The 13,645-nt window shown below is 41.3% G+C and overlaps 1 protein-coding gene across 8 annotated transcripts in view; it reads right to left on the bottom strand.

Moving 5' to 3' along the window:
* Positions 1 to 198: 198 nt before the first annotated feature.
* Positions 199 to 13,645, bottom strand: part of SHC3 (SHC (Src homology 2 domain containing) transforming protein 3) — a 64,341-nt gene continuing 50,894 nt past the window's right edge. For all 8 annotated transcript variants that reach the window (XM_014947603.1, XM_014947602.1, XM_014947604.1 and 5 more), the window contains 5 exons: positions 7,035 to 7,188; positions 5,999 to 6,095; positions 4,855 to 5,049; positions 2,384 to 2,679; positions 199 to 1,011 (listed from right to left, as the gene is read on the bottom strand). In XM_014947603.1, coding sequence (XP_014803089.1) covers positions 883 to 1,011; positions 2,384 to 2,679; positions 4,855 to 5,049; positions 5,999 to 6,095; positions 7,035 to 7,188 — 871 coding nt within the window. In that variant the 3' untranslated portion in view covers positions 199 to 882. The remainder of the gene's footprint in view (positions 1,012 to 2,383; positions 2,680 to 4,854; positions 5,050 to 5,998; positions 6,096 to 7,034; positions 7,189 to 13,645) is intronic.

The raw sequence follows: 13,645 nt of genomic DNA, 5'->3' as shown, positions 1-13,645 counted from the left end.
TCATCTTATTAAACACAAGTTATTTGAACTTGTCTAATAGTTATGTAACATCTCCTGGGAGAGTGGTAGTTAAGGACATCTAGATCTTCACCATAAGCAGAGAACTACTTATAAATAACCTTAGCACTCAAATTAATGAATTAAAGTTACAGAATATTGTTATATGTGATTAGAAAAAACAAATGCACACACCTCATACACAGAGAGATGACACCAAATCATTGTTAAAGCAAGATACAAATGTTTTGAATAACATCATATAAGAATTCAAACTTGACATCAGAAAGATAAAATGCTTTTGATATCAGTGACACTGAAAAACACTTTTAAAAATCATTTTATGCTTAATTTCTGAGTTGGAATACTAGTTGCTGAATTCAGACTCCTTCCATTGTTAACCAGCATAATCCACCATTAGTTGTGCTTCTTAGGTAAAATTGGCAATAAGATTCCTAATGTTCACTTTCTCAAGAAATTGAGACTGTCGAATTCTATTTTTATCTGAACAGTCACAATTGGCATTTTTCTTCTGGTAAAAACATGTGTCATAGAAGATAGTTCTATATTGTCAACAGACTGACCTGAAAAATATAGACTGTTTTTATATATTAATGTGTATTTATACACTATCAATATTCACATTAGAGAATCTGAACAATTTTATTGAAATTAGTTTTTAAGAAAGCCTTCAGCTGTGACTTCATGTCTACATAAAGCATTGAGAATTTTCAAGTGTATTGTGTGAAGCTGGGCTTCTTAAACTGCAAGAAAACATACTGGCGAATATGTGAATATGCTTTTTTTTTTAATATACGTTTTTTTTCAGATCTGCAATTTCCCTTGTAGCTTGCAAATTATAAAAACTAAAATAATTATCTGGAGTCAGTGTTTCCTCTCAGCAGGCTGCTGCAGGCAGAGTTCACTCCCAGAAGAAACTATTGGCAAATTATTCTTGAGATGATGATTGATGAGATGACTTATGCTGTCAAAGACACGATCTTTTGTACGAACCTTCAAAAAAAGGATGCAAGAAGATAGATTAAAAAACAAAATACTTTTTCTCTTAACTTTCCACTAAAAGTCTCTAAAAATAAAATGCCACAATGAATCATGTTTCAGAGTTTGATCTCTCTACCATCAAAATCAGTGGCAATATGGCATTTCTGGAGTTTTGTTTCTGTTTTGTCTCTTATTCCCTCTATTCTCTCCAAGCAGATACTTTGCATGCTACCTATGGACCAGTCTACTGTTATTACACTTTCTGAATAGGTCTGCTTGAAAACTTTGTATATGTCAGACTAAGTCAGGTTTTTAGGTCAAATTTTCTTCAAGAGACCACCTGCTTCGTTTAAGTGTTTTCACCTTTTTCATTAGAAAGAGATGTTCCTCCAGAGATGCCAGAACCCAACTCTGCTCTGTGTGTTTCAGCATCTTTGTGCTTTCCTTAACAAATACCTTCTTCTTCAGGTGCTAGAAAATGCCTTTCCCTAAAAGCGATCCAGCCACCACATGCGCTTGGCTTGATACACGGTACACCCCAGTTCCTTTGAAACTGGAACACCTCAGGGCAGGGGACATCATTTGTCTAGCCCATTTTTCATCCCTCTGCACCAGCCTCCTGCTAAGTAAATTATTACACCCATGATAAGAGGAAACAGATATTGCAAGGTGAAATGGTCAAAAATCAGCACAGACCAAAACCTAATCTATATCACAAAATAATCTTTAATTATTTAACCACACCTTCACAAAACATTTCCTTCCTATGTTTAAAACAAGTTAGCTGTACAGCTTCCACAGGCAGAGCAGAGGTCCTCTCAAGCTAATGTCATGCTGCAGTAAAGATTTGTATTGGGATGGCTTGACACTGCCTCAAGGAAAAGCCTGTGAACACTGCTCTGAAGTGAGGCGTGTCATCTGCTTTCCTTGAACTTTTCTCAGAAAGAGAACAGCTTTTGTTAAAACTTTCCAGAGCCAGTTTATGCTGTGGTGGGCACCTCGCTTGAAATATTCCAGTCTTCATCATTAAGTTCTGGCGAAACTGCTAGAAACTTAGCACAGGGTGAAAAAAGAACCAAACAATTTGAATGGTAAGTGATGCTATCGGCTCAGTCCGGATGTAGCTGTGTCACTGAAGAAAATGAACAGGCTCTCCCAATTTCTGAAACATACTCTTTTAAAACATAACTTTCTGTAATTATTGAAACCTATATTTTCAAAATGGAAAGACATCTTTAAAATAGCAGTACCTTTCTTTAACTATAATTAAATTAACACATTTTCAGTCTATTCAACTCAGCTGAAAGTTTTCTCACCATAGGCAATATGAGAGAAAATGTGTGGTGTCAGAAACCTCCTGTGTTATTGAGGAATCAGAACTTACAGTTCCTTCTGGGTCCACCAAAAGAAGATGCTTGGCTTGTCCATTGTGCATGCCTGTCAGCACATAAGAGCCAGGATTCGTAGTGCTCTTCCTCACAAGGAAGTCTCCACATTTCTTTAACAGCTGTTCTGCTTCTTTCCTGCTCATTTCTCCTTGATACCAAGGCTCTGTACTCAGCTCTTTCGCTACAGTCCAGTCAGATGCTCTGGATAAAAGAGGACTAGTGCACTCCGTAGAGAGGGATTTACTCAACACAGTGTCAGACGTTTGGTTCTTGAGGGCATCTTCGAATGGTTCTGGTTGTGGAAATAGGAGCAAAGACAAGATCTTCCAGAGGTAAATCATGTTACAAAATGGTGACATTCCAGTCATTTTTAACAGGATTTTTTGTGTTACAGCCACTTCTCTTTATCTTTATGAAAAAAATGAGGGGAGATATACTGCTAGGCCTACTGATTTATGGATTATATTAAGATTGAGGAGTCTAATATTTTAAAAATGTATGCTATCCACACAAAGCTGCTGATAAAAATCAGAGCAAACCTTGGCAGGAGCTTTTGAAAGATTGTGATTTTACTTCAGTAATGGCTACTCTCAACACTTCCATTTATATGCCCTGGTAATGGGCAGAGCTCTCCTTTTGTCTTACCACATATGCCAGACACTTTTATTTAAAATAAATTGCATAATATGGGTACCCAATGTCATTATACTTACATCTCATCTCTCTTCAAGCAACTTATTCATTTAAAAGTTATCCATTACCAACTCTCCAGCCCAGCATGTCTAGAAGGGATCAGCTGCCCTTATCACTCAGCCTACCCCTGGCCTCCACCTAGGAAGGGGACTTTACAACATAGACACAGTCTAACACCTTTACCGTGATTTACCTTAGCTGAAATCAGCCTCGGGGAAGCATCCTTTAATCCTCAGCTAAATCCTGAACAAAGTGTTACTTTCTGTAGAGTGGAATGAAAAGATGTACCATTACAGGTCTCAACAGTCTTACAGAAACAGTAAATAGGTCAGCGTATGCTTCATTACATGCTGTACTGACCTATTGGAAGCTATTTTCCTTTGCAAGATGTTCATCTGGTCAACTAGCACATATTAAAAAGAGATATTGTTCTGTGACTTATTAAATGACATCTGCAGAGCAATTCCATGAAGCAATTCACTAGCTGTAAACAAACTGCTCAGATATGAGGAGTACCAAGCCATGTTTGTATGGGGCCACAGAGAGCTTAATTTAGCTCAGAGAAATAGGGTAAATACAGCTTGATGATACTCAACTAATTCCCAAAACCAGTTTATGTATGTCTTCACTACATTGCAGTCTACACAAAGCCCAACACATGTTTAGCTTGACAAACCACTTAGGACTAGCTGACACATTTTTTAATACTACTTTTGCCCAATGATCCAACAGTTAATAAAGAGTAATGAAGGCTGGAAGATGGAAGATGAGAAATTAGTTTTCCCAATTTTAAGGAAAAGAATAAATACAGCTAAGCATGTGCATGCTAGAAATCAAGGCTACCATTCGCAATTTCAGACAGCAGAATTTTCTCATTTCAGATCTATATTCACAGATCATCCTATTCCCTCACCCTTTCTTTCAATCCAAAATCTCACTAAGCTTCAGAAATAGATCCATATCTGAGGAAAAACATCCCAGGAAGACAGTTTTATGTATAGTGAGATAACTGAAATACAGATACGATATTTTACAAATAACATTTGCTTTGTCTCACTGCCTTTCAATCACACAAATTGAATTAAATAAATCATGTGTAAGCAATTGATTAGACATAGCAAAAATAGAAAAACAAAGAAAATTTTCTGTACCTCAAACTGCTTTCCCTAATTTCCTGTTAAGTATCTCTTCAAGGCTGAGAACAATGTGTATTGGTAGCACCAACATCAAATTATAACTGGTGATTAAACTATCGATCTATGGCTATGACTCTAATTTTGGAAAAGCTGACTTCAAAGTTGGAACAGATAACTAGATAGGATAGTAGGCCTATCCAGAGCAAGGCATAACACAACCTTTTAACTTCCCTCTCAGCATCCTTGTTGCACAAAGCTTTTGTGGTATATGTTGTCTTCTTAGTAACTCCTTCACAGGACAGACTGGAGCTAATCCTCCAGCCTTTCACTCCTTCACTTTCCTGCATGACAAGCCTCCTGATGTATTTTCCTTCTGACATGCCTGCCTGTACTGCTAAGGACAACATAGACTGCAACTCAGCTCAACTCAGATGTAATACAAACTAGCTTCAAATCTCTGGCCACTCTTATTTTAACTTGATCAGATATGAAACCACCATATGAAAATACTACAATTCACCAGAACTACACCAGGAATATTAAAATTTTGAAAATTTGAAAATTCTGTTTATACAGAACTAATACATAAACATATTGGGTTGCTTGTTAGAAAGGCAGTGAATAGGAAGGGAACTCACTCATGTCAAACAGATCTTTTCCGGGGCTGCTCTCTTTGATATCGTCTGCTGTTCCACTGATGGTGCTTTCAGCATCTGCCTGAAGTGCCAGTAGAGCCTCTATATTTATATGCTGGGTGTTCACGTATGTTGGCATCTCTGCTGTTGCAGTTACTTGTGATTTCCCTTCCAGCATACTACATATATCCAGAGATCCTAGAAAATTCAAGACTTTTTTATTTCTTTTTTGTATTTGACAGAACAGGGCTGTTATAATGACCATATAACATCACACTCCATTACCACAGATTTAAAATTCCCTGGAATGGAAGATGTAAAGTCAAAAACTGCAGGATTTAGTAGCAAGAAATGTTTATGTATTTCAATAAGGGGGTGTAAGTATTATGTATTTCAATAAGGGGGTGCTATTATTCAGGAGGAAAGGAAAATTTTGTAAATAAATATTGTCAGTTCCAAAAGCGATATTCAGTTGGGAAGTCATGAGAGAAGAAAATGGAATAAAATCCTCAAATTTGTGCAGTTTAACAACAGATAACATATTATGGTATTTGAAAAGAAAGTGTCCCTAGAAACACAGCAAAGCTGTCATGTAAGTGTGGAAGGGGGTGAAATTTCACACACAAGTTTTGATGTGATTTGCTTAAAATTCATCAACAACAACAAGATGAACACTATGCATTATTGGCTATTTGTGGAGTAGAGATCATGTGCAAACTCATGCGTCGTTCTACATTTTAAAAAAAGCTTCTGACTTTAGGGTCTTCCTTTGGAAACTCCCATCTTGCCTGCCCTAGGGGGTTATATTTGCAGAACAGACCATGAAACCTGCCTTTAAATACCATGGGGGTTTTAAGACATGGTGAGCTAGACAGCTGAAAGTTGTCTATCTCACTATTGATAGTTCATAACTCTATTTGTGAACTGCTCTGCAAAAGATAAAATTTTATGAAGGTGTGCATTTAATAATTTATCCAGAGGTAATTACCAAATGCTTTTCACTGACATCAATGCTAAAATTCAGACAAAGGAAACCTATCAACAAAGTGCAGTTCATTGCCCTAAGACTTTGAGTCATCAGACTTTCACATGCTTTGGTGACCCAAGACTTCCTGTAGTATTACAGCTAAAAACTAGCAAAACTCACCTTGCTTAACAGGTCCATGATGCAAATCTTCACTGAATTTGTCTCCTAAGTGATGACTCTGATAATAGATTTGCTCTTCTCCCACTCCTGCTGCAGACTAGAATGGACACATGTGCAAAGAAATTACCTTTAAAATGCTCATATATATTATGAGTGGCTCTGACAATTTCCTTGGCTGTATTCAGTGTTACTCTCACTCCTCATTTCTGATTCATTATAGTGTCAGAATATATACCTCACAAATGCATTTGTGTAGGAGTAAGACATTACCAGTGACCTTCATGTAAACTTCTCTGCTTCCTGCTTTTATTAACCCCTACAATCCCAAATGGCACATCATATCCTCCAGTACATCTGTTTTCACATAATGAGTTCTGACAAACTATGCCTGGGAACAGTATTCCAGGCACTCCCAGCACCCTCCAAAGTCTGAGCTGAAAGACTCACATTGGTACCAGGGAATGCATTTGGGGTACTGAAAGGAGGATGCTGTCCACAGACAAGGCCCCTCTGGATTTAAGCAGAGTTGTGCTTGATCTAAAAAAATTCTCTTAGGTGGCTATGTTGACACTGCAGCCAAACTTCCCCCAGCAACGCTGTAGAAATATGCAAGCTGACCTCAACATGAGGTGGAAAACCTACCTAGACACCTGGCTGAATAGTGATGGCTGCTAAGTTATTAACATAATGAACTGTTAGTAACAATAGCGCTGGATTTTTCTGCATCAAATCTTTCCCAGTTAGTGTGCATTATTTGATACTCTCTGAAATACACATGGTTTATACAAATGTAGTAATGATCAGTGGTTTTCTCTTCCTTGAACCCGTGTAATCTTTTAACACCATGAGGAGCTCACCTCCTTTTGTTTGTTCTGAACCTGTCTAATTTATTGCCTCCTAGATCTTCAGTGCCCATTCAAAAGGAAGCTGGCCACACATGAAGGGCCAGCTGTAGTCCCAATATCCATTTTAAAATGCACATTTTTAAAAAATTATGGATCCATCAGCAGGAGGGCAGAGATGCAATTGCACTGACCTGAGCTGCATCTGCAGCAGTAGGAAGTCTTGTTTTGAGCCTGGCATCAATGAAGCCACCAGGGGGGGGCATTTTATTTGGGATGTTGTTGTAATAGGGATGTTCTGTTGTCTCATTATCTTCTTCCATCCATGGCTCATCAAAACTCTGCACCCTATAAGAAAGTGAGTGCTTTATTTTGCCCCTCGCTTGCAAAGCACTTACAGATATTTACAGCATGTTTAGACTACCTGTCAGGGGTTCACTATTGTATGTTATTTTGACAACTCAGCTACCATCATAAGTCAGGAAGCAATAATGGTTCACATAACAGACTCTCTCTGTTTAGACGAACTTGATCTAAACCTCCTCTGCAATGAATTAAATCCTTTATGCTGAGTAAAGGATGTTTTTACTTAGCTTCAAAGACCACTGTAAGCTGCATTAATAAACAATTTTATTTTACCTTACAGTAGCATTTGATTGATTAAGCCCTAAAACTTTGGTTGATCTATAACTAGTATAAATCTGGAAGAGCTTCACAAAGTCACGGATCAGATATGTGGTTTAGGAACATGGTTGAGAGTGTCCCTTGAGAGACAGTCCTGAAGGGCAGTCCTGAAGGGCATAGGTGCCCGGGAAGGCTGGTCATATTCAAGGAGGAACTCTTAAAAGCACAGGAGAAGGCCATTCCCAGGTCCCAAAAAAAAGAGCTGATGGGAAAGAAGACCAGCCTGGCTGGACCTCAGGAATAGAAGGAAAGTTTACGACCTCTGGAAAAGGGGGTTGGTAGTGAAGCTATGCAGGGGGAAATTTAGAAGGGCCAAAGCTCAAGCAGAACTTGACTTGGCCACTATGGTTAAAGATAACAAGAAGAGGTTCTTTCAGTATATCAATCGAAAAAGGAAGTCTAGGGAAAATGTGTGCCCACTGGTGAATGAGGTGGGCGCCTTAGTGGTGGAAGACACAGAGAAGGGGGAGTTACTGAATGCCTTCTTTGCTTCAGTCTTCATCGCTATAACTGTCCCTTATGAATCCCAGACCCTGGAGACAAGAGAGAAGGTCTGGAGAGAGGAAGATTTTCCCTCAGCAGAGGAGGACTGGGTTAGAGACCGCTTGGCCAAACTAGACATCCATAAGTCCATGGGCCCTGATGGGATGCACCTGCAAGTGCTGAGAGAACTGGCAGATGTTATTGCTGAGACACTCTCCATCATCTTTGAAAGGTCATGGAGAACGGGAGAGGTACCTGAGGACTGGAGAAAGGCAAATATCACTCCAGTCTACAAAAAGGGCAAGAAGGAGGACCCAGGGAACTACAGGCTGATTAGTCTCACCTCTGTCCCTGGGAAGGTAATGGAGTGACTTGTTCTGGATGTCATCTTCAAACATCTTAAAGAACAGGAAATTATTGGAAGTGGTCAACATGGATTTACCAAGGGTAAATCATGCTTGACCAATCTGATGGCATTATAAATTGACATTATAACTGGATGGCTGGATGAGGGGAGAGCAGCAGATGTCATCTACCTTGACTTCAGCAAAGCTTTTGACACTGTCTCCCACACAATCCTCATTAGAAAATTAAGGAAGTGTGGGATAGATGAGGGGGCAGTGAGGTGGATTGAGTCCTGGCTGTGTAACAGAACTCAGAGGATTGTAATTAATGGAGCAGGGTGAAGTTGGAGGCCTGTAATCAGTGGTGTCCCCTGGGGGTTGATACTTGGCCCAGTCCTGTTCAACATATTCATCAATGACCTGGATGAGGAGACAGAGTGTATCCTCAGCAACTTTTCTGATGATAGCAAACAGGGAGGGCTGGCTGACACTCCAGAGGGCTGTGCCAGCATCCAGCATGACCTGGACAGGCTGGAGAGCTGGGCAGAGAAGAACCTAATGAGGTTTAACAAAGGCAAGTGTAGGGTCCTGCAACTGGTGAGGAAGAACCCCAGGCACTAATATTGGGTAGGGGTGGACCTGCTGGAAAGCACTTCTAAGGAGAAGGATCTGGAGTTTCTGGTAGAAAGTAAACTATCCATGAGCTAGCAATATGCCCTTGTCACCAAGAGGGACAATGGAGTCCTGGTCTGCATAAGGAAGAGTGTGGTCAGTGGGTCAAGGGACATCATTCTTTCCCTCTGTTCTGCACTGGTGAAGCCACAATTGGAATACTGCATCCAGTTCTGGGTTCACCAGTTCAAGAGAGACTGGAGAGAGTCCAGCGTAGGGCAACAAAGATGATTAAGGGAGTGGAGCACCTCCCTTACGAGGAAAGGCTCAAAGAGCTGGGACTCTTTAGCTTGGAGAAGAGAAGGGTGAGGAGAGACTTTATTAATGTTTATAAGTATCTAAAGGGAGGGCTGAAGAAGCATGAAGCCAGACTCTTCGGTGGTTCCCAGTGGCAGGATGAGGGGCAATGGGCACAAGCTGGAACAAAGGAAGTTACATTCAAATATGAGGAAAAACTTCTTTATGGTGAGGGTGACAGAGCACTGGAAGAGGCTGCCCAGGGAAGTTGTGGAGTCCCCTTCTCTGGAGATCTTCAAGATCCATCTGGATGCAGTCCTGAGTGATGTGCTCTAAGTAATCCTGCAGGTGAGTTGGACTAGATGATCTCTAGAGGTCACTTCCAACTCCGACAATTCAATGATTCCAGGATTTAACAGTCATTTACACAAGTCTAAAGTGAGTACATAATGCTTGCAGATTAGAATAGTAGCATTTTATATTTACCATACACACATTTTACTCTGATATAAGAGATTATACTGGGGTACCAACTCACTAGGATTTATACTAATGTTAGCAAGCATATAGCAATCTGTGTCAAAAACACATATCACCAGAATGCTCTATCCCAGCCTTTTAAACATACACAAGCAAACAGATTTTGTATCCTCCAGAGAATAATGCAGTCAAAACCTCTATACAATATATCACATTTCTAAAATCTTTACCCTTGCTAATATCAGAAACAGTGAAACGTCACTAGTCATTTTGGAAGCCTAGCAACTCTAGCTTACTTCATCTAAATTGTCAGAGCTGTTATGAGAGTAACAACAATGAGGAAATACCACAAATTACACCCGTTCTTGGCCATCCAACTCTGCCTACTAACTACAGTGGAAAATCAGAGAATCACAGAATCTCCTAGGTTGGAAGGGACCTTTAACATCATCTAGTTCAACCATAAAATAAAAACAAAAACAAAAAAACACCAAACAAAACACATACATCAACACTAAACCATATTCCCAAGCACCATGTCAATTCGTCATTTGAATATCTCCAGGGATGGTGCCTCAACCACTTCCCTGGGCAGCCCATTCCAATGCCTGATAACCCTTTCAGTGTAAAAATTTTTCCTAATATCCAACCTGAACCTCCCCTGGTGCAACTTGAGGCAACTCTTGTCCTAGCACCTGTAACTTGGGAGAAGAGACTAAGCACCGCCTCTCTACAACCTCTTTTCAGGTAGTTGTAAAGAGTGATAAGGTCTCCCCTCAGCCTCCTTTTCTCTAGGCTGAACAACCCCAGCTCCTTCAGCCTCTCCTCATAAGACTTGTGCTCTAGACCCCTCACCAGCTTCATTGCCCTTCTCTGGACCCATTCCAGCACCTCAATGTCTTTTTTGTGGTAAGAGGCCCAAAACTGGACACGGTACTCAAGGTGAGGCCTCACCAGTGCCAAGCACAGGGGGACGATCACCTCTCAGGTCCTACTCACCACACTGTTCCTGATACAAGCCAAGATACTGTTGGCCTTCTTGGCCACCTGGGCACACTGCTGGTTCATGTTCAGCCAATAGCTGACCGACACCCCCAGGTCTTTTTCTGGCGGGCAGATTTCTAGCCACTCTTAGAATGATAGAATCATAGAATTGTCCAGGCCAGAAGGGACCTCCAAAAGTCATCTAGTCCGACCTCCCCGCAGTCAGCAGGGACACCCTCAACTAGACCAGGTTGCCCAGGGCCTCATCGAGCCTCACCTTGAATATCTCCAGGGATGGGGCCTAAACAACCTGCCTGGGCAACCTGTTCCAGTGCTCCACCACCCTCACAGTAAAGAACTTTCTCCTAATCTCCAATCTAAATCTGCTCCCCTCCAGCTTTCTGGGGCTGGAGCACTTCTGGCAGCTCCCTCAGTACCTTCGGGTGGATTCCATCTGGCTCCATAGACTTGTTTGTGTCTAGGTTTTGGAGCAAGTCCCTCACCACCTCCCTTTGGATTACAGGGGCTTCATACTGCTACCAGCCCCGAACTGCTAGCTCAGGGGTCTGGATACTCAGGGGACACCCTACTGCACTACTAAAGACTAAGGCAAAGAAGGCATTCAGTACCTCAGCCTTCTCATCCTTTGTCATTATGTTACCTCCCATATCCAATAGAGAATGGAGGCTGTCCCAGGTCCTCCTCTTGCTATCAATATATTTATAGAAATTCGTTTTATTTTTTTTAACATCCGGAGCCAGGTTCAGTTCTATCTGGGCTTTGGCGTTTCTAATCTTTTCCCTGCATAACTTTACTTCACCTTTATAATCTTCCTGAGTGGCCTGTCCCTTTTTCCAAAGGCCATAAACTCTCCTTTTTTCCCTGAGCTGTGACCTTATCTCTTTGTTCAGCCAAATGCATGATCATTTCAATAAGTTCACTGTGAAATCCATATTTAGCACATTCTTTTAGAATGCCTGTGTGCCTTTCATATTCATTAGACAAGCCCTGCTTTGCTAATTCAGGAGAAATCTCCTTTTAAAGTATTTAAATCTAGTCTATCTCCAGCAACTTCGTCCACAGCACATTTTATTAAGTAAACATGAAGCTAAAGAAGGATGATCTCTAGAGGTCACTTCCAACTCCGACAATTCAATGATTCCAGGATTTAACAGTCATTTACACAAGTCTAAAGTGAGTACATAATGCTTGCAGATTAGAATAGTAGCATTTTATATTTACCATACACACATTTTACTCTGATATAAGAGATTATACTGGGGTACCAACTCACTAGGATTTATACTAATGTTAGCAAGCATATAGCAATCTGTGTCAAAAACACATATCACCAGAATGCTCTATCCCAGCCTTTTAAACATACACAAGCAAACAGATTTTGTATCCTCCAGAGAATAATGCAGTCAAAACCTCTATACAATATATCACATTTCTAAAATCTTTACCCTTGCTAATATCAGAAACAGTGAAACGTCACTAGTCATTTTGGAAGCCTAGCAACTCTAGCTTACTTCATCTAAATTGTCAGAGCTGTTATGAGAGTAACAACAATGAGGAAATACCACAAATTACACCCGTTCTTGGCCATCCAACTCTGCTTACTAACTACAGTGGAAAATCAGAGAATCACAGAATCTCCTAGGTTGGAAGGGACCTTTAACATCATCTAGTTCAACCATAAAATAAAAACAAAAACAAAAAAACACCAAACAAAACACATACATCAACACTAAACCATATTCCCAAGCACCATGTCAATTCGTCATTTGAATATCTCCAGGGATGGTGCCTCAACCACTTCCCTGGGCAGCCCATTCCAATGCCTGATAACCCTTTCAGTGTAAAAATTTTTCCTAATATCCAACCTGAACCTCCCCTGGTGCAACTTGAGGCAACTCTTGTCCTAGCACCTGTAACTTGGGAGAAGAGACTAAGCACCGCCTCTCTACAACCTCTTTTCAGGTAGTTGTAAAGAGTGATAAGGTCTCCCCTCAGCCTCCTTTTCTCTAGGCTGAACAACCCCAGCTCCTTCAGCCTCTCCTCATAAGACTTGTGCTCTAGACCCCTCACCAGCTTCATTGCCCTTCTCTGGACCCATTCCAGCACCTCAATGTCTTTTTTGTGGTAAGAGGCCCAAAACTGGACACGGTACTCAAGGTGAGGCCTCACCAGTGCCAAGCACAGGGGGACGATCACCTCTCAGGTCCTACTCACCACACTGTTCCTGATACAAGCCAAGATACTGTTGGCCTTCTTGGCCACCTGGGCACACTGCTGGTTCATGTTCAGCCAATAGCTGACCGACACCCCCAGGTCTTTTTCTGGCGGGCAGATTTCTAGCCACTCTTAGAATGATAGAATCATAGAATTGTCCAGGCCAGAAGGGACCTCCAAAAGTCATCTAGTCCGACCTCCCCGCAGTCAGCAGGGACACCCTCAACTAGACCAGGTTGCCCAGGGCCTCATCGAGCCTCACCTTGAATATCTCCAGGGATGGGGCCTCAACAACCTGCCTGGGCAACCTGTTCCAGTGCTCCACCACCCTCACAGTAAAGAACTTTCTCCTAATCTCCAATCTAAATCTGCTCCCCTCCAGCTTTCTGGGGCTGGAGCACTTCTGGCAGCTCCCTCAGTACCTTCGGGTGGATTCCATCTGGCTCCATAGACTTGTTTGTGTCTAGGTTTTGGAGCAAGTCCCTCACCACCTCCCTTTGGATTACAGGGGCTTCATACTGCTACCAGCCCCGAACTGCTAGCTCAGGGGTCTGGATACTCAGGGGACACCCTACTGCACTACTAAAGACTAAGGCAAAGAAGGCATTCAGTACCTCAGCCTTCTCATCCTTTGTCATTATGTTACCTCCCATATCCAATAGAGAATGGAGGCTGTCCCAGGTCCT

Source organism: Calidris pugnax, unplaced genomic scaffold (assembly GCF_001431845.1).
Source record: "Calidris pugnax isolate Ruff unplaced genomic scaffold, ASM143184v1 scaffold156, whole genome shotgun sequence".
Taxonomy (NCBI): domain Eukaryota; kingdom Metazoa; phylum Chordata; class Aves; order Charadriiformes; family Scolopacidae; genus Calidris; species Calidris pugnax.
Note: the sequence above shows the minus strand (reverse complement) of the source record. Positions and strands in the feature narration are given on the sequence as shown.